This window comes from Filicampus tigris, chromosome 16 (genome assembly GCF_054856515.1).
Source record: "Filicampus tigris isolate MCC_2025a chromosome 16, RoL_Ftig_1.0, whole genome shotgun sequence".
Classification (NCBI taxonomy): domain Eukaryota; kingdom Metazoa; phylum Chordata; class Actinopteri; order Syngnathiformes; family Syngnathidae; genus Filicampus; species Filicampus tigris.
Genome location: NC_141232.1, coordinates 10,440,868 through 10,457,306, shown reverse-complemented (window position 1 = coordinate 10,457,306; position 16,439 = coordinate 10,440,868). Strand labels below are relative to the sequence as shown.

At 40.9% G+C, this 16,439-nt stretch overlaps 3 protein-coding genes across 5 annotated transcripts; 1 reads left to right on the top strand and 2 right to left on the bottom strand.

The window, feature by feature from the left end:
• Nucleotides 1–635: 635 nt before the first annotated feature.
• ndufab1b (NADH:ubiquinone oxidoreductase subunit AB1b) lies at nucleotides 636–2,598 on the bottom strand. Of its 3 annotated transcripts, none has more exons than XM_086056562.1 (5): nucleotides 2,371–2,598; nucleotides 1,205–1,321; nucleotides 1,037–1,124; nucleotides 857–977; nucleotides 636–769 (listed from the first exon to the last, which is right to left on the bottom strand). In XM_086056562.1, exons 1-4 carry the CDS (start codon nucleotides 2,569–2,571, stop codon nucleotides 886–888), a joined length of 498 nt encoding a protein of 165 aa, XP_085912688.1. In that variant the 5' UTR covers nucleotides 2,572–2,598; the 3' UTR covers nucleotides 636–769; nucleotides 857–885. The 3 variants fall into 3 exon arrangements, with proteins under 3 accessions (XP_085912688.1, XP_085912689.1, XP_085912687.1); XM_086056563.1 differs by having other exon boundaries at nucleotides 636–738; nucleotides 861–977; XM_086056561.1 differs by having other exon boundaries at nucleotides 636–977.
• A 343-nt stretch (nucleotides 2,599–2,941) lies between these two features.
• Nucleotides 2,942–5,070, top strand: dctn5 (dynactin 5). Its single transcript, XM_086055795.1, has 6 exons — nucleotides 2,942–3,117; nucleotides 3,267–3,335; nucleotides 3,428–3,546; nucleotides 3,776–3,887; nucleotides 4,311–4,413; nucleotides 4,515–5,070. Exons 1-6 carry the CDS (start codon nucleotides 3,070–3,072, stop codon nucleotides 4,610–4,612), a joined length of 549 nt encoding a protein of 182 aa, XP_085911921.1. The 5' UTR covers nucleotides 2,942–3,069; the 3' UTR covers nucleotides 4,613–5,070.
• Nucleotides 5,071–6,747: 1,677 nt separating this feature from the next.
• On the bottom strand, nucleotides 6,748–14,129 carry hapstr1a (HUWE1 associated protein modifying stress responses a). The gene is made up of 5 exons (XM_086054820.1): nucleotides 13,678–14,129; nucleotides 12,588–12,668; nucleotides 10,719–10,786; nucleotides 10,411–10,621; nucleotides 6,748–9,181 (listed from the first exon to the last, which is right to left on the bottom strand). The coding sequence occupies exons 1-5, from the start codon at nucleotides 13,871–13,873 to the stop codon at nucleotides 8,862–8,864; spliced, it is 876 nt and encodes a 291-aa protein (XP_085910946.1). The 5' UTR covers nucleotides 13,874–14,129; the 3' UTR covers nucleotides 6,748–8,861.
• Nucleotides 14,130–16,439: the final 2,310 nt, after the last annotated feature.

Sequence of the window (16,439 nt, the reverse complement as noted above, 5' to 3'; positions counted from 1 at the left end):
TGTTGGCTGTACTCGTATACTGATTACTGTTTGTAACTTCTGGCCCCTTCAGCCAGCATACAAAGCTGTATAACTTGGGTACAACCCTCAATAAAAGACTAACAATCCCCCTCATGTCTCCTCTTTATTTATGCTCTACTGAACAGGCACAGCTCCGGAATTTTTCTTTTCTCCCAGGACTAAAGGGGGCCTTGACAGATACATAAGGGTCTGAGAAATTTTATTTTAGAATATCAAAAAATGTTCCAAGGGGCTTAAATTTTCTGGTAAGCCACCCCCTATTGCACCATCCCTGCCAGTGAATGAGAAACTTTTCAGTGTGTACAAACTCCGCTAATCTTTTTTTTTTTTTTAAAAAGCAACATAGTTTAGTTGACGTTTGCTACTTAAAGCATGAATATTTCCTCGAAACCCTTTTTAGCATCTGATGTGATACTAGGAAGTTGGTACTGTAGTAGTTTTAAACCTGTATTTCATTCTTGAAAAACAAAAACAAAATGTGATTACTGGAGTATTGGGATAATTTTGTCCCCCACTAATGTAAATTACTTGGAACAATCCTCCCGCCAAAAATACATGCTTTACGCCGAGACAATATCTTTATTGATCAACTCGGAAGAAATTATACAAATGTGTGGAGGGGAAAACAAAGACATTTTATTTGAGCTGTTCTTTTAAATACAAACGCAAGACACTGCAGCAGGAGCAGATGCTGCAACACCAATAGAGAAGCGCCAACTGTGAGGACACAGACATTATTTGGTGTCATCTTCCTGTGGAGGTTGGATGGTGTGACACTGCGTCAAAGAATCAAGTCAAAATCTGGGGAGGAACAATACTAAATATCCCATGAGACTTGCCTCGTGGTTTTTTTTTTTCTCCTTTCTATTCATAAACATCCTTCTTGTCTGCGATGTACTGTACGATCTCCGAAGGAGTCATCAACTTCTCGGCTTCTGCGTCGGGAATCTCAAAGCCTGCAGAGGTAACCAATCATTAATAAATAGCTACTGGAATGAAGGACAAAGACACTCACCGAACTCATCCTCCATGGCCATAATGATCTCCACCTGGTCCAGGCTGTCGAGACCCAAGTCTTTCATAAAGTGGGAGGATGTCTGCAGCTGAGGGGCATTCACAGACACTGCGTTAAGTAGTTGGGTTTTTTTGCATTGTTTCCCAGTGTATATGCATTTGAGCTCACCTTCTCAGGGTTAATCTTGTCGTAGAGCTTGAGGACGTACATGACGCGGTCTTTGATGGTCTCGAGAGTGAGGGGGGGCAGGTCGCTGTATTTCCGGCACAGCACGCCAGAGGAGACCTTGAAGCAGGGAGGGAGGGAGCTCAATCAACAGTCACATTAGTTAATATATCACCCTCATCTTGGTCTCGTGCAGTCCTTTGTCCCACCTATCATACCAGCCTCCAACTGCATTTTTCTTCCAAAAACTAAAAAGGTCAGCTTTACTGGGAATGGGGAAGCTGTCGGTCATGCTTGATAGTGTGTGGCAAGTGGTCAACACTCATACTTGGGTGAAGAGTGAACTCAATCACAGGTTGAATGCAACTTCTGAGACACTTTGCATATTGGATAACAAAGTGGAGAAATTAATGGCTCGCCTCAAAGAATTGACCGCCAATTGATGCCCATCAAGAGCTCCGGTGGAAGACTCAAGGCTGACAGAAATGGTTTGTTCCCACAACAACCGTTATTCTGGACTCTTATCTCCTGGATGCCCTAGTGTTTTGGTGCTTGAACAGATGAATGGCATTTACAATTTTCACTCGTGAAGATGATTTAAGATGAAAGTGTTATAAGATCCAAGTGGTCACAGGTGAAAGGTATCTCAAGGCACAACTTCCAAAAAACATATTGCTAATATTTTTCACCTTTTCTGATATCATTCAAATATACGACTGCTGAGCTAATGCGATAGTAATAATAAACAGTGTAGCACAAGGTGCTTCACAATCAAAACAGTCAATTTGCAAAATAAAATTGAGCAGCTCATACAATTTTATTTTGATGCAGTATTTAACTCACTGACAGTAGCACATTAATTTAAAACCGGAAGGGTAATCAACCATAAAGTAAAGACTGACCATCCATACCACCTTAAGAGTTGCTACAAAAATGCATCTCAACTTTGTTAGCAAGCTAGCCAACCTGACGTGTTATCATACGTAACTCATACATATTGTAGATTTTGGACAACTGTTCACGGCATGACATTTTAACTGTCCAACCCAACAACTTGTTATCCAGCATTAATTTTTTCACGCTATGACAACGCAACCGTTTTGAAAGGCGTCGGTAGGTCACGGCGACGCACGCTAGGCCACAGCAGCTCAATGATAGGGGACACTCACAGAGCTCTTGCCGAGCAACCGCGTCCTCCGGCTGGCTGCGGCGAACGAAAGAGGTCGGAGGGCGGCTGCCGCGGGGACCGGGACGGCTTTCAATGCCAGGTTGGCCGAGAGAAGCCGCAGCGAAGGTCGGGCGAGAGAGCGGACACACTGGTGCAGGGCACGGGACGCCATGACGGAAAGAAGTCGGCAGGTACCCAGCATGCACAGCGAGGAAGGAGAGGTACTCAGGGCTCGCCAGTGCGCATGTGCGGTCAGATTATTGGAGTTTTTAAAAAAAAACAGGTTTAGGTATATTTGTATACAAAGTAATTTTTTCAATGATTTTTTTTGTAAATAGTAAAATTAAAATATATTTTAAAAAACGACATTTCCAGTTCTGTTCACATTCAGGCAAAACTAATCAAATTCCAATTACGCAGCATTAGTTAATGGGAAAAAGTGCATTATTAATTGATTAATAATCACAAATAAAATTAAATAAAACACCTATGTCAAATGTGAAACATCAATAACACATTTTAATGGAATATTCTGTTTGTGGTGTGTGGTGAAATCACTCGATAACACTTCACTCAACTCATACTGTCTGGTCAACCATCCATCCCCACTGTCAGTCGGAGAAGCAGAGCTAAACAAAACAAATGCTTCACATTTGCCTTTTACTTATTATCCCATATACAGCTCCTCAGTTTCGTGGCCATGGAGTTGTCTGAAATATTGTACAACAAAGCGGAGTATATTGAGACGGTAAAGTATCCTTTTTAGATGATTTTAGCAAGTGTGCTATGCGGCTAACTAGCCGGACGGGGCGTTGGACCATTACGACATCAGTGTGTTAATTTGTGCGAGAATTACGCGTCTATCGATATTGATGTTATATTTATTGTTAATTTCAGGCGTCTGGCAACAAGGTTAGCAGGCAATCGGTACTCTGTGGAAGTCAAAATATCGTACTTAATGGCAAAGTAAGTAAAAAAAAAAAGTACACGATGGGAAGATTCATTCATGAATTAGGTTGTGTTTTTAATTTGCTTTTTTTGTACTCTCGCTCCTTCAGACAATCATCATGAATGACTGCATCATCAGGGGCGACCTAGCTAATGTCAGGGTGGGCAGACATTGTGTGGTCAAAAGCAGGAGTGTCATTCGTCCACCTTTCAAGAAGTTCAGCAAAGGGTAACATCACTGTTGTTTGTATATGGTGTTGACATGGCAGGTGGGATACACCCTGGTCGCCAGCAGGGCACGTAATTTAGGCATGTGTAATAGCCTTTAAAAATATGATTTACAGTTTTCAAAGGCTATTTTTGAACCCCACATTTCCTTTGTTGTTCTTACGTAAAAGTGGGTCGTGACTTGGCAACAATAGCAAAATGCAATGCATTTGTCTATTTCTCGCTCTCAGAGTGGCCTTCTTCCCGTTGCACATCGGCGACCACGTGTTCATCGAGGAGGACTGTGTGGTGAACGCAGCCCAGATCGGCTCCTACGTGCACATTGGCAAGAATTGTGTCATTGTGAGTGCGCACGCAGACACACAACAGAGGCTCTCCCGCTATAGTCAGTCACATGCAAGTCATGATGAGACCAGAGGTTACGCTTTATTTTTAGTTGTAGAATCAATGAACGATACACAGTCAAGGTATTATTTGAATACATTCATGTTTGTAAAAAAAAAGAAGACTCTACATAACTTGCGCTAACCACCCAGGCTAAACTTAGCTCCTCCCCATCATACAAAGATTTTAGTCTCTGAGTTGAGATGCATCACTTGAACAGTACCTCCTTGACACCAATAATGACATATATATTAGACACAGCCATCTTGTGGCATGTTTGGGTACTACTGGAGGAGCACAAAAACAAAATAATAAATGATCCATAATTGTTTGATTATACTTGACACTTTTTAAATGTAGCGTTTGTCGTGTCGTTGTCAGGGTCGTCGCTGTGTGCTGAAAGACTGCTGCAAGATCCTAGACAACACTGTCCTTCCTCCGGAGACAGTGGTGCCTCCTTTTACCGTCTTTTCAGGATGCCCAGGTCTTATACGCATACACATATCTTCAGCGTTTTCTTAATTCTTTTTCTCTGTTCTTCATGAATATTGTTGTTGCTGTTTTTAATGTGTGTTTCTCTTTCAGGTTTGTTTTCGGCGGAACTTCCAGAGTGCACACAGGAGCTGATGATTGATGTCACTAAGAGCTACTACCAGAAGTTTCTTCCCCTCAGCCAGATATAAGAACCTTTTTCTTTGTACAAGGTCAATTATCTGCATGGACGGGACGCCTTTGACTCCCTACTAGTAGAGCTTTTGTGCTTAAGAAAAATAATCTGTTAAAACACTGTTTAAGAGCATATCTTGAAAGATTGCAGAACATTTTCTTTGGCCTTGCTTAAACATCATAAAGTAATTTTATGTTGTCAACTTGTCACATTATACAACAGAGAGAAAGAGGCATTTTTTGAAGGAACTTGTCACTTTCAGCCTGTCAGTGAGGAAGTCAAATAAGACTAACTTGGACCAAAACTGTCTTGGAAGATGCACAATGTTAATTTCTAGTCTATTATTTCCAGCTAGGATGCATCATCGCAAGTGGACATTTGTGTGCTGTCATTGTCTGAGCAAGGGACACCACTTCTAAACCACTCCAAGAAATATCTGGTATGCTCTTGCGAGATTAAAATATATTGAAAGAACTTGCAGCATTTGTTATTTATTCCTCTGATATCTGCCTACCAGTTGTGAGGTTGGGGGTTCAAATCTCGTCTGCCTGTGTGGAGTTTGCATGGTGTCACCATGCTTGCGAGGATGTACTCGAGTTTCCTCGCACACTACAAAAAGGTAAAAGGAGAAAGAGCAAGTGCAATTTGCGGCAGCGGTCGAGGCAGTATTCACGTCACGTCCGCTTATACCACGACCGCTGCCTCATGTATGGCACAATCGAGGCAGCTGCCTTTCATTTATGCCTCAATCGAGGCTGCTGCCTTTGCATTTCCTCCATCTACCGGGAGATGTCGCAACCTTTTCTAATTCCGCTGCATCGGACGTTTTTATGAACGGCTTCTTTTTGTGCGAATGTGTTTATAAACGACTTCTTTTTGTTAGTGCTCAATATACACGATTAAACTCCATAGAGGCATACAACAAAATACCTGCTGGAGTCATTTTATTTAAAGTATTTTCTCCTCTTTGTGGTGGACTTTGTACACTGTTAGTCTGGACTACAAATGTCTGTCTATGTATGTATGTATTTATTTGTTTATTTATTTAGTAGTTATTTAGTTATTGTACTAGGTTGTCGGTTTTTTGGTGATTTAATTAATAAGGTTTTTTGTTTCGACGACCATGTTTAGTAAGGCGTTTTTTTTTTGTTTAGTTTTTTTAACAATCATGTAAAGTAAGGTGTTTTTTGGGAAAAAAAACCCCACCATGTATAGTAAGGCGTTTTGGGGGAAAAAACGACCATGTCTAGTAAGGCATTTTGGGGAAAAAAACTACCATATATAGTTAGGCGTTTTTTTAAAAAAAAAATAGTAACGACCATGTAGTGTATTAAAGTATGTCTTAATGTATACATATGCATTACATATGTATATGTATGTTTTTTAAATATATGGAAATAAGAGCAACAAAAAAATATATAATACAAAATAAAAGTAAAAATAAATACAAAAATAAAAAAGATTTATAAAGAAAAAATAAGTGTAGGAATAAATACAAAAATAAATATATAATATATATAATACAGTTAAATATAAATTTATATTTTTTAATATTTGGTTTTATTTTCACTTTTATTTATTATTGCTTTTGACAGTTTTGGTCCTCCATATGCAATTGGCTGGTGACCAGTGAAAGGTGTACCTTGCCTCTTAACCAAACTCAGCTCACCTGCAACCCTAATGAGTATAAGCACCGTAGAAAATAATGGATGAATTCTTCCTGTGGTTGGCATTGCTTAAAATACTGCACGCTACTGTATGTGGGTAATATAATGCTGTATTATAAAAATAGGTTTGATGAAAACAAATATAGTAACTAAAATATTTATACGTATAAGCATTTCATCCCCCAACGACAATTTGTTTGTAACATGCACAGCACTTTATTTGCTATTTGTAATGTGGTTGGTGTGGGGATCCAACTGTTGTCAAATGTAAGGAAATGTACGTTTTACTCTGCCACCATCTATTGGTCAGTTGAAGAACTGCGAGCAACTCCGTTTTATTGACAACGAGACTGCACAGCCATGATTGGCTGTTTCTCTTGTGCTATAACTCCATAGGTGTGACATTAACAGGAAAATGTTAAGTAATTTAGCCCATATTTAAAATCCAACAAACAGTTTTGTTTCAATGACTCATTCCAGCCAATTTGCAATTCAATTGTTTTATTTCAGCTTTACAATGTGAACCACATATAATCATACCAACAATTAAATGTTAAGTATATAGATTAGCCATTTATTATCTTTTTTGACAATTATGTATGAAGAATGAGCTGATAGTAGTGTTGGCTTCAAAGACGTGGCTCAAGTCTGCCCGTGTAGAAAGTGACAAAAAAAGAAAAAGTTAAATTCCAAATGCTTCTGTTTTAAATTGTAGCTCTTGTCCTCACACGCACGTCACGCAATGTTCCAACAGCTGTAACGTGCAACTGCCACCATGTTGCATTTCAGTCAAAAGTGCTGCAGATGCGAGTGAGTCTTAAAACTACTGAGCAGAGTTGAACGTGTGGAAAAAGAAAGTGAAACAAATCATCCAAAAATGCATGATTTTAAACAATAGAAGCAGGCTGACAACAAATCTTCCTTTCGCCGTATTGTGTCACATTCAAGCAGGGGGTGAGGAACCTACGGGCCTCAAAAGCGTTGGATCTGGCCCGCCATGCAATTTTAAAACAAATAAAGCCTGGGAGAAACTGCTATAAAAGCCTGAAAATATTAAACCAACAAATGCTCACAATATAGATTAAACATTTGTTTAGTTTGATTTTTTTTCACAAATTTAACAAGACCCTTTGAGGACTGACTAAAAGGTTCCCCACTTGTGATTAAGACAGTAGAACTTCCATACTTTTAAGTGTTTTACATTTAGGGAAAGTTCCTATTAAAAAAAAAAAAAACTTCCTATGATAAATTAACATGACTTTTTTCCCCAAAAATGTACACTAACAAACAGGCCTCAGCAATGACAACCTTCACATGCGGTCGGACTATTGTAGTCCAATGAAATCCTACTTTTCAGTGTTTTTGCAACAGAAATGAAAGAAAGTCAATTATAAGACAAGCCAGCAATCATGCGGGAATATGAGAGCCAAAGTAAAACATGTTTGAAGTTTCAACAAAACTGACATACACTTCGCCAGTTTCCATGTTGTCATGATGAGAGCGCCGCTGATGTCACGGTGGCTCACTTCATGTCTAAATGCCTCCAATACAACAGAGCTTGACTGGGAATAAATGCGTCACTAAATATCTTTGGGGTTTCTTTTCAAAATCGGACTCCTTTTTGGAAAGTATTTAAAAGAAAAAACACCAAACTTGAGCACATGTGACATCAATTTCTGAAAGTCATCACCTTGCGTGTTGCATGCTAATAAAATGAAAATATAGCCCGTGAGAGCGCAAATTATCGGATGTCTTGTGAGCACATCTCGAGTCTGATGAGAAACTTTAACGACTCATTAGTGACATAATCCTTTTATTCTTACAGCACCGGTGTTCTCGCAGGAACGTCAAACTTTTGTGGGAACAAAACAAGACGAGGACCGGGGAACTAGAAGTGAGTGTTCCGCCGCGTGTGACCGCAACTGCTCGCCGGCGTCCACGTTTAGAACAGGCAGAGGCTACGACTGCGACGCAATGGAAGAGCCAATTTTGTTTGCATGGAACCTTAAGTGCAAAAAGCCTTATTGCAACTCATCGGAAAAGTCGCACAATCACATTAAAGAGCAGCTGCTTTTTAGAATACGACTGCAAAATCGGGGTTGGCGAGAGAATGCATCTCGAAAATCCTCTCAATAATCCTCAACAAATACTAGAACACAAAAAAAAAAAAATAATAATAATAATAAAGGCGTGAAACTTACATTTGGCTACCACTGTTGTAAACAGTGAAAACAATGGTTAACACTGGCGGTAAAAGAAGAGAAAGTGGTTGAAGCATCAGAAGGACAGGGTGGGACATCAAGTGAGGGCTGCGCGTAAGCAGCGAGTAACAGAAAGAAGTGTTTGACGTCCTCGGTGACACCTCACTTTCTTATTAAGGTGGTGGGTGGGGGCGGGGGGTATAAGGGCACAAACGTGTCAAGAATCAAGTGGCTTTAGCACAGTGCGTCTTCACCCAAGGGACAACTGCCTGGATCCCTCCAACACGGCGGAGCGGGTGCACGCGCGCGCGCACGTGCGCTCTGATTTGACAAGAGGAAGGGAGACGACGGGGATCCGCCGTCTTAACGGAAAGCCTCGTGGCGTCTTCGGGGCAGTTCAAATCATCCTGTTGCGTTTGTGAGTGGGCGAGTCTGTGATGACGTCACTGCACTGGGTGGAGTTTCGTTTCCTGGCCGCGCCCCCGCCCCCGGCCGACGCTGAGCCGGAAGAGTCCAGGTGCAGCGCCATCTCCTCAGAGATGAAAGTGTTCAGGTCCACGTCCAGGACGCCGTTGCGTCGGCCGCGGCACAGCGCCCCCGAACCCGAAGAAGCCCCTCCGCCGGCGCCGCCTCCGTTACTGCTGCTTCCGCTTACGTGCGTGGGAGACCCCGGGGGGCCCGAACGCACGCTGATGCTCGCCATGGCGCCGCTCAGACCTGGACGCCAAACAACACGGATGTTAGCGGCAAGTACCACCATGATTATTGACGTTCAAATAGAGAACATTTTTGTCCAAAACAAGCCACCGTAACATGATGCACATTTTCTTAAAATTTGCTGTAAAGTAAAAAAAATAAATTTAAAAAACGTATATATACATATAGTTCATTTCTATTTAAATTACTTCTTTAGCTTTTACAACGATCTGCTCTGACGATATTTTGCATTTTATGGTGATCGGTGCCGTTTTTGTTGTCTGTGGGTATTTTCGTTTCGAAACACCACGACATGTTGTGAAACGTCAACGTACAGTCGTAAGGATCATCTAAGTTTCGGATTACGCCGCAAAAAATTTACAATGCAGTCGGACCAAACGCGAGCTGAGCGTTTCTGGAGGCGAGTTTGCATAAAGAGTCAATGCGGCACATGCAGTGGCAAGCCAGGCGGCACGGATGAAGCGAAAATTTTACTCCTTCGCCCATTTTCGCTGTCGGCAGGCTGAAGTGAGCTTTAGGCGAAGTCGTAAATCGGCGTAAAGGACGTACTTTCAACGTCACGCAGCAGCAGCTGCGCACGTAGACCCGCTGCTGAATAAAGTTTCATAAAAACAATTTTAAAAAAAAAAACAAACACACACACACAGCGTGGTGCAATACAAACAATGTGGGACAATATCATTGCGGTATGATAGCTTTGATAGTAACTGATAATGACGTATAAATACAAACAGACAAGGTCAGGAAGAGCATGCTGTGCCGACTGGGATGCTCTTTATCACGTAGGTTTGGGACAATTCGCGTGTGAGAACGTGATTGTCAATCACATCAAATGTGCTATGTGAGTGAAAGACACGGGGCCAAAACATCAGCAGCAGTAGCTCCACCCTATAAAAGCATAACTTAGGACGACCTCGGAGATATTCTTGCTCACAAACCCAGAGGGGGGTGGGGGGGCCTCCTCGTCACTACTGGCCCACACTGAACTCACCTTATCTCTAAACCACATGCGGACAGACATTTTCTCTCGCAAGTACACACATGTATACAAGAGCCCGCCGTTTAAACATTGCGCATTAACTGTAAACCCCCATTAGTCTAAAATTATGAGGACTTCTTTGGAGACAGCCTGTAAGGAGCAATTTCATATTTAAACCACCACAGGGGTGAGCATTTAAGATTCATGTGAGAAAAAAAAATGCTTCTGATGAGAGGATGATGTTGCTTACCGTGCAGCGCGATGGCCTCCCTGAATGGCTGGAGGTCGGTTTCTACAGACGAGCCGGTCTCAACCGGCGAGTTAGCCCGGCTAGGGGCCACCATGGCCAGCCTTGTGGTGGCCCTGCTACTCCGGTGGGGGGGTGCTTTGCCACACAGGAAGCTGATAAGATCCTCCCTGCGAATGGTTCTCCGGCGCTTTTTTACCCAGGCCAACATGTCCTACAAGGCGGCGTACAAGCAAGCTAGTCAGAGGTTTTTTTCAGCCATTTATTTGTTCTTAAAAAAAAAAAAAGCTAACATAGAATGTGATCTTAACCTTATTGCGCCGCTGGTGTCCAATCTGGATGCCCCTGTCGAAGCTTCTCTGATGGGCCTCAACGCTCTCTATGATGATTAAAAAACAAAATAAAAATGAGCGACATATTAAAAGCTAACTTGCACGTCAATAACATAGCTTAGTTCAAAGAAAATCAAACTAAAAACATGCTTCCAGATGCTTTCATGGGGGTGCTACAAGAGAATATGTTGAGATCGCCGTACACAGACTACACAACAAAGAGTCCAGTGCAATCTCATTCGTAGTGCCCCACTCAGCAGTTGTGTAGCTGTAGCTGGTGAATTCCTAACATTGTAACAGAAGAGTATAAGACAGTAGCACTGTTATTAGCCATACAATGAACATGTCATTCACCAACACACAAAAGGTCATCCAGGCTGGTGACACACTGGCCAATATGGCACTGATATAAGCGGCGGTCTTCCTTGTCAGGGGGCGGTTGCAGGAAAATCTGGAAAGACTTGGTTTGGGATGGTTCATCAGGATGCGATAGGGACCATCAAATTATTGGATGTGGCTGTTTGAGATAGGCCAATTGAAAACAGTATGGGGCCTTTTTCACAACAGAAAACGTCGAATAGTTCAATTCAGTGAGCGTCGAAAGGATTTACTACACCGATGCATTTCGGATTGCGTCACTGACGGTGTAGTGGTTCCCTCGCCTGGCTGCTATGTGGGTGGTGGGGGTTCAACACAGATGGCCATTTGCTCTGATTAGTGTGTATTAAAAAAAAAAAAAAAGTGCCCATGGGTATTAGTTAGCCCCAAGGACAACATGAGTAGCCCGTGGATCTGTGCTAAAAATAGCTCACCAGTGATGGGACACGGTGACTTACTAAGAATTAAAATCAAATAAGAATGTCAACATTTATTTATTTACACTTAACATGATACATGTTTCTTCTGTACTAACTATTCTATTTTTTTTTTTTTTTTTTTTTAATAAAATAGGTCGTGTTCAATGGAAAAAAAGACTGTCTGGAAAACAATGACCAAATCAGTAACAGAATCAGTTTCAAAAAAGTTGGTGAGTACAACATCAATCCCTCTCATATGATTTCGCTTAATTGTTGTTTTTGAAGTACTAAACAATTGTTATTGGCTAATAAACAGTAATCAGTCAAAAATGGTTTTGTAAAGCATTTTAATGCCAAATAAAATGTTCTCAGATTCTTAAATTAATCCATGTCAGACTCGATGAATAATCGATTTGAAAAATATTCGATAGAGACAGCCCCAATCATACCGTCAAAATCTAATATCGGCCGATGCCTAAATGGAATGTAAACTGGTGGTTAGCATGTCTGCCTCATCGTTCTGTGTTCAAACCTCAAGTCCAACCTCCCTGTGTGAAGTTTGCGTGTTCTCCCCGTGCAGTTTTCTAAAGGTAATTGCTTATACCCCAAACACGCATATTAGGTTAACTGAAGATTCATTGAAGACTCGGAATTGGTGTGTATGATGCAAGCATTAATTGTTATTTATCTATGTTACCTGCTAACAACCAATCCAAGGTGGACCAGACTTTTTCCTTTATATATTATTAACTTCTTAGACCTGTAAAACGGTTTATGTAAAAATGTTACCTATAACATTCCATGTTAAGGTCAATGATTGTTTCTTTGTCTTATTACTTCTTAAGTATTACTAATTCTAAATTGCAACAACTCAGAGATGAACCAGCATCCTACAAAAGATCATTCGACCTCACAGGTACCACTGCATCTCCATGACATGTAAACAGAGTATACATTGAACCAGGTGGACAATTCAAGGTTGTTGGTGTTCGTGTGGTTGTATTTCCAACTGAAAAGTAGAATAATGGAGAGACGGCAGAGGTACAGGTACCTTTGTACAGGTTGGTGACGGCTGTAGCCGCGTTTTGAAATGGCACCCACAGTGACAGGCCCTGTTGATGACATACTCGATCTGTGGGAGAGATACAAGATGGGGAGGGGGGGGGGGTGTCATTTGGATTATCAAGATGACAACATGAGCCCAAACAGCAGCTAAACATCCAAGAAGCACAACAGGTCGAGAAGAGGCCATTTTATCTTGGTGTACTGGCACCAAAATAAACAGTTAGCGAGCTTGGCAGCAAAGAAAGGAGCCGCACACCAGCTGAAGTGTCCTCTCAGCAGTAAAGTTGGAAGGCAATGTCAAACATATGTCGGTGGACACAACACGCTCTAAAAATAAGGATATCAATCGTCACCATGACTAGACAGTCGTGTCTGGCCGAAGACAAACCACATTTCATACAGGCAACTAATAATATTCACGCCATTTTGTGATTGGAACGCCGGCTAAGCTACACGTTGTCTCGATAAGTGTCCACTCAGCAGCTGACCGGGTGTCTAAATACGAGCATGTGTACTGTGCTGATTAACTTTCGTCGCTATTAACCGAGACGTGGAATGTAACGGCGAGGAAAGCAGATGGTAACATTGACAGTTCCACAAACTGTCAGCTGAGAATGTCGCGTAGATACGATTGTTGTTACCATCGCCATTTTGTAACTAGCTGGGCTAACGACGGGTTAGCAAAATGGTCTAACATCGAGTCAGCAAACTAATTTATCGACACACTAGAGCACTGGTGTATTTTGTTGTTGTTTTTTTTTTTTTTTTTTTTTTACTGACGCTATTATATTTGCCCACGAAGCTACACGGGGTTCTTTCAGTCTCCCAACTTATGGCCATCAATCAAGTTCATAGTTCATTGGAACATCAGACACAAGTTAACATAAATTCTGCACAGCTCCGTCAGTTGTGCAAGTTCGTCTGTACACTTGCCGAGTCCATAAGAGTTCGATCAATGTGTCAAAATGTCAGGCTGAGCTAAGTTGCTAATCAACAAGCTAAAGGGGTCGGCTGACGGTGTGGCGACACTGTCATCATGCTAACAAGGAGGCACACAAGAAAGCGACGGCTTCAACCTTTGTACAACTGTGCCACGGCGGTGGCAGAGTTCTGAAAAAGATGCCATAGTTTGTCCTGGTCGTTGTCGGCCTCCTCCTCGCTCGGCTCCCTCTGCTCCGCCTCGGCCAAACACTGCCGCTCCCATTTTGAGAACCAGTGCTCGGGTCCGTGTTCCTGGATCTCCGAGTCTCCGTCTTCCTTCTTCTCCTCCATGAATACACGAAAAACTTGGAGAAACCTTAATTGCAAGAGTTTAAGGTACGTGCGTGGGTGATGTATCAAACTGTGTGAGAATATTTGAGGAATATATTAGCGATTTTACTACTTCGCACTCGATTGTGCTCTATGGTGCCACGACCATTTCCGAAGCTATGCTTAGCCGACTATTTTCTGACTTGCCGACGTCAGGGATATATACAATCGTAAACTACCTTGTTGTTCGCTTCGTCCCGCCCCCTTAGTCGTAAACTTGACGGCGATTGGACATATATAAGCTAAGAGGTGGGATTTATCTTCAGAGTCACAAGTCCATTGCGTTTCCGACTTGCCCTTCACTGTGTTGCCACAAAAGAACCTCCGTGAAATTTCCCCATTTTGAAAGCTTGCAAGAGAGCGCAAGCTTCTCCAAACTACAATGCAACATGTAAATAGTAATACTGTTATAAATGAATTGATAATGCTCCAAATATATTTTGAAACATTTCCTTGTGTTGAACATTCAATTACCAATTATATTGTCCCGTTGTTTGCCAATATAATCGCTACTATTTACTTTTATCGGAGTTGCCTTGCTTGAGCTGCAAATGCGCAGTAAATATTCATCGTGTTTTATTTTGCACAATAAATTTGTAAACGTACAAAAATTAAACATGGAAATATAAACGCTGTAACATTACTAACAGAAATTACTATGTTTTCTTGCTTTTAATGCGTAGGGTATTTATTTGTATAAAGTACGTTTTTAATATACCATTGATGTCTGTATATACGCATAAAACAAAAAAAACGAGTGATTTTCTGAGCAATACACAGCACAACGAGGTGGATGGGGCAATACGAGCATGACGTCACACTCAGGTAGAGTATACGTTTAGTTTAAGAGTTGCCCTTCTTGACAAGTTCAAAACAAACAAGATCCGCCTCACGAAGATGGCATGGCCCGGCAAGAACGATGGCACGAAGGGTATGCTTTCTTTTTCCCAACGCATATTAGGATGTCAAATGTATCTTTACGTGCCACTTTTCGCCCAAAGTCAGCTGGGATACGCTGAAAAGAATAAGGGGTAAAGTTAATGGAAGGTCCATTTTTATTAAATTTTCCTCAGCATACATGAAGTTAGCGATCCTGCTTCAGATTTTAGATGACAACAAACGTTCTATATCCCGATGTCAATTCTAATGTTAGTTTTTTGCTTAATAACATGTTTTATTGCATGGTCTATTAATAGAGACATGAATCAGAAGCTATGTGTGGCGATAGCAGCTCAAAATCAATCAGATTATTGGGGTGATTGTAAAAATGTGTTAGTCCCCCTAGTACATTTATCAAATTGACTTTTCGGATGTTTTCGAAGATTACTCAATTTGAGTGATAAATATAGCACTGCGGTGATCGTTTAATGTCGATACGAACGTAGAATTTAAAATGCACATTTTCCTCATTACCCTCATATAATTTCCTCTCAAACTGACAGGTGGCCATTTTGTGAATATTCAACAATGTTCTCGTATAAATAACATATGAAAACATGGACCACGCATACTAGTAACATCACAGACATAAAGGGTTATTATCAATACACATTTCTCGTGGTGGTGTTCGCCAAAGCCGACAAAGATGAGCACAAGCTAACGTGATGACATATGCTCGGACGTTTGTCGCTTGACCTTTTGAAGCTGACAAGTATATGCATGTACGTCCACCGCTTCTCAGAATATCACTCGACTTTGCGTGAGTATTGTGTGTTTTGATCATATTTACGCAAGTGTCAACGGATAGAAGTCTAAAAAAATGTACAGGTTATCTATTTGGAGTGACGTGAAATGCCGAAATGCACAATAATTGGTACTCTGAAAAAGAAGTTACTCTTGAGTGACATAGATGCCAGCTCAGCCGTTTGATAGACTAGGTTTTATGTCATCGTAGAACTCTTAACAAATGTATGCCATTGCACCCTTCGTGGATGAAATTAATATTATAGCCAAGGTCATAATAATTCATATTTCTGCAATATTCCCATGCATTAAAACACAACAATGAAATACAAGAAAATACAAAAAAAAAAAAAATACAGTGAAGCAATGTCCCCCAAACTCTAAATCAGTGGTTCTCAAGCATTTTACGCCCAATACCACCTAAAAAAATACTGTACTTAGCTAAGTACCACCATCATGACCAACATTAAAATATAGAGTTGCATAGTAGATGGATTTAAATGTTCATCAAAAACGAGACTGACGTATTATTCCTGAATATCATATTTAATACTGTAAGATACTGTTACATTGTGCACATTTAAAACATTAACACTGCGATAAAAATGTACTTAATGATTCAGTTCAAATGCATTGCACTTAAAAGTTGAATACAAATTGTACCTCAATAAATGTAAATGTAAAAAAGAAGTTCTTAAATATTAAATGCCAACGATATGTTTAACTAAAAAAGTTAATTACAAAAAAGTTTAATGTAACAAGAAGGTTAAATACAACTGAACTATCTGAACTCATCGAGGCAGTGATTGCTTTTCAAGTACCACTAGAGGGAGTCCGCGTACCA

What these genes read in the sequence shown, in the direction of transcription:
- ndufab1b (XM_086056561.1), bottom strand. Translation starts at nt 2,571, where the DNA reads ATGCTGGGTACCTGCCGACTTCTTTCCGTCATGGCGTCCCGTGCCCTG. An exon ending in ACAAGATTAACCCTGAGAAG is followed by an intron (nt 1,125 to 1,204) that starts GTGAGCTCAAAT and finishes AATGCCCCTCAG; the next exon opens with CTGCAGACATCCTCCCACTT. An exon ending in GGCCATGGAGGATGAGTTCG is followed by an intron (nt 978 to 1,036) that starts GTGAGTGTCTTT and finishes TTACCTCTGCAG; the next exon opens with GCTTTGAGATTCCCGACGCA.
- dctn5 (XM_086055795.1), top strand. Translation starts at nt 3,070, where the DNA reads ATGGAGTTGTCTGAAATATTGTACAACAAAGCGGAGTATATTGAGACG. An exon ending in ATATCGTACTTAATGGCAAA is followed by an intron (nt 3,336 to 3,427) that starts GTAAGTAAAAAA and finishes TCGCTCCTTCAG; the next exon opens with ACAATCATCATGAATGACTG. An exon ending in CGTCTTTTCAGGATGCCCAG is followed by an intron (nt 4,414 to 4,514) that starts GTCTTATACGCA and finishes TTTCTCTTTCAG; the next exon opens with GTTTGTTTTCGGCGGAACTT.
- hapstr1a (XM_086054820.1), bottom strand. Translation starts at nt 13,873, where the DNA reads ATGGAGGAGAAGAAGGAAGACGGAGACTCGGAGATCCAGGAACACGGA. An exon ending in CGTCACCAACCTGTACAAAG is followed by an intron (nt 10,787 to 12,587) that starts GTACCTGTACCT and finishes TAATCATCATAG; the next exon opens with AGAGCGTTGAGGCCCATCAG. An exon ending in GGAGGCCATCGCGCTGCACG is followed by an intron (nt 9,182 to 10,410) that starts GTAAGCAACATC and finishes TTTGGCGTCCAG; the next exon opens with GTCTGAGCGGCGCCATGGCG.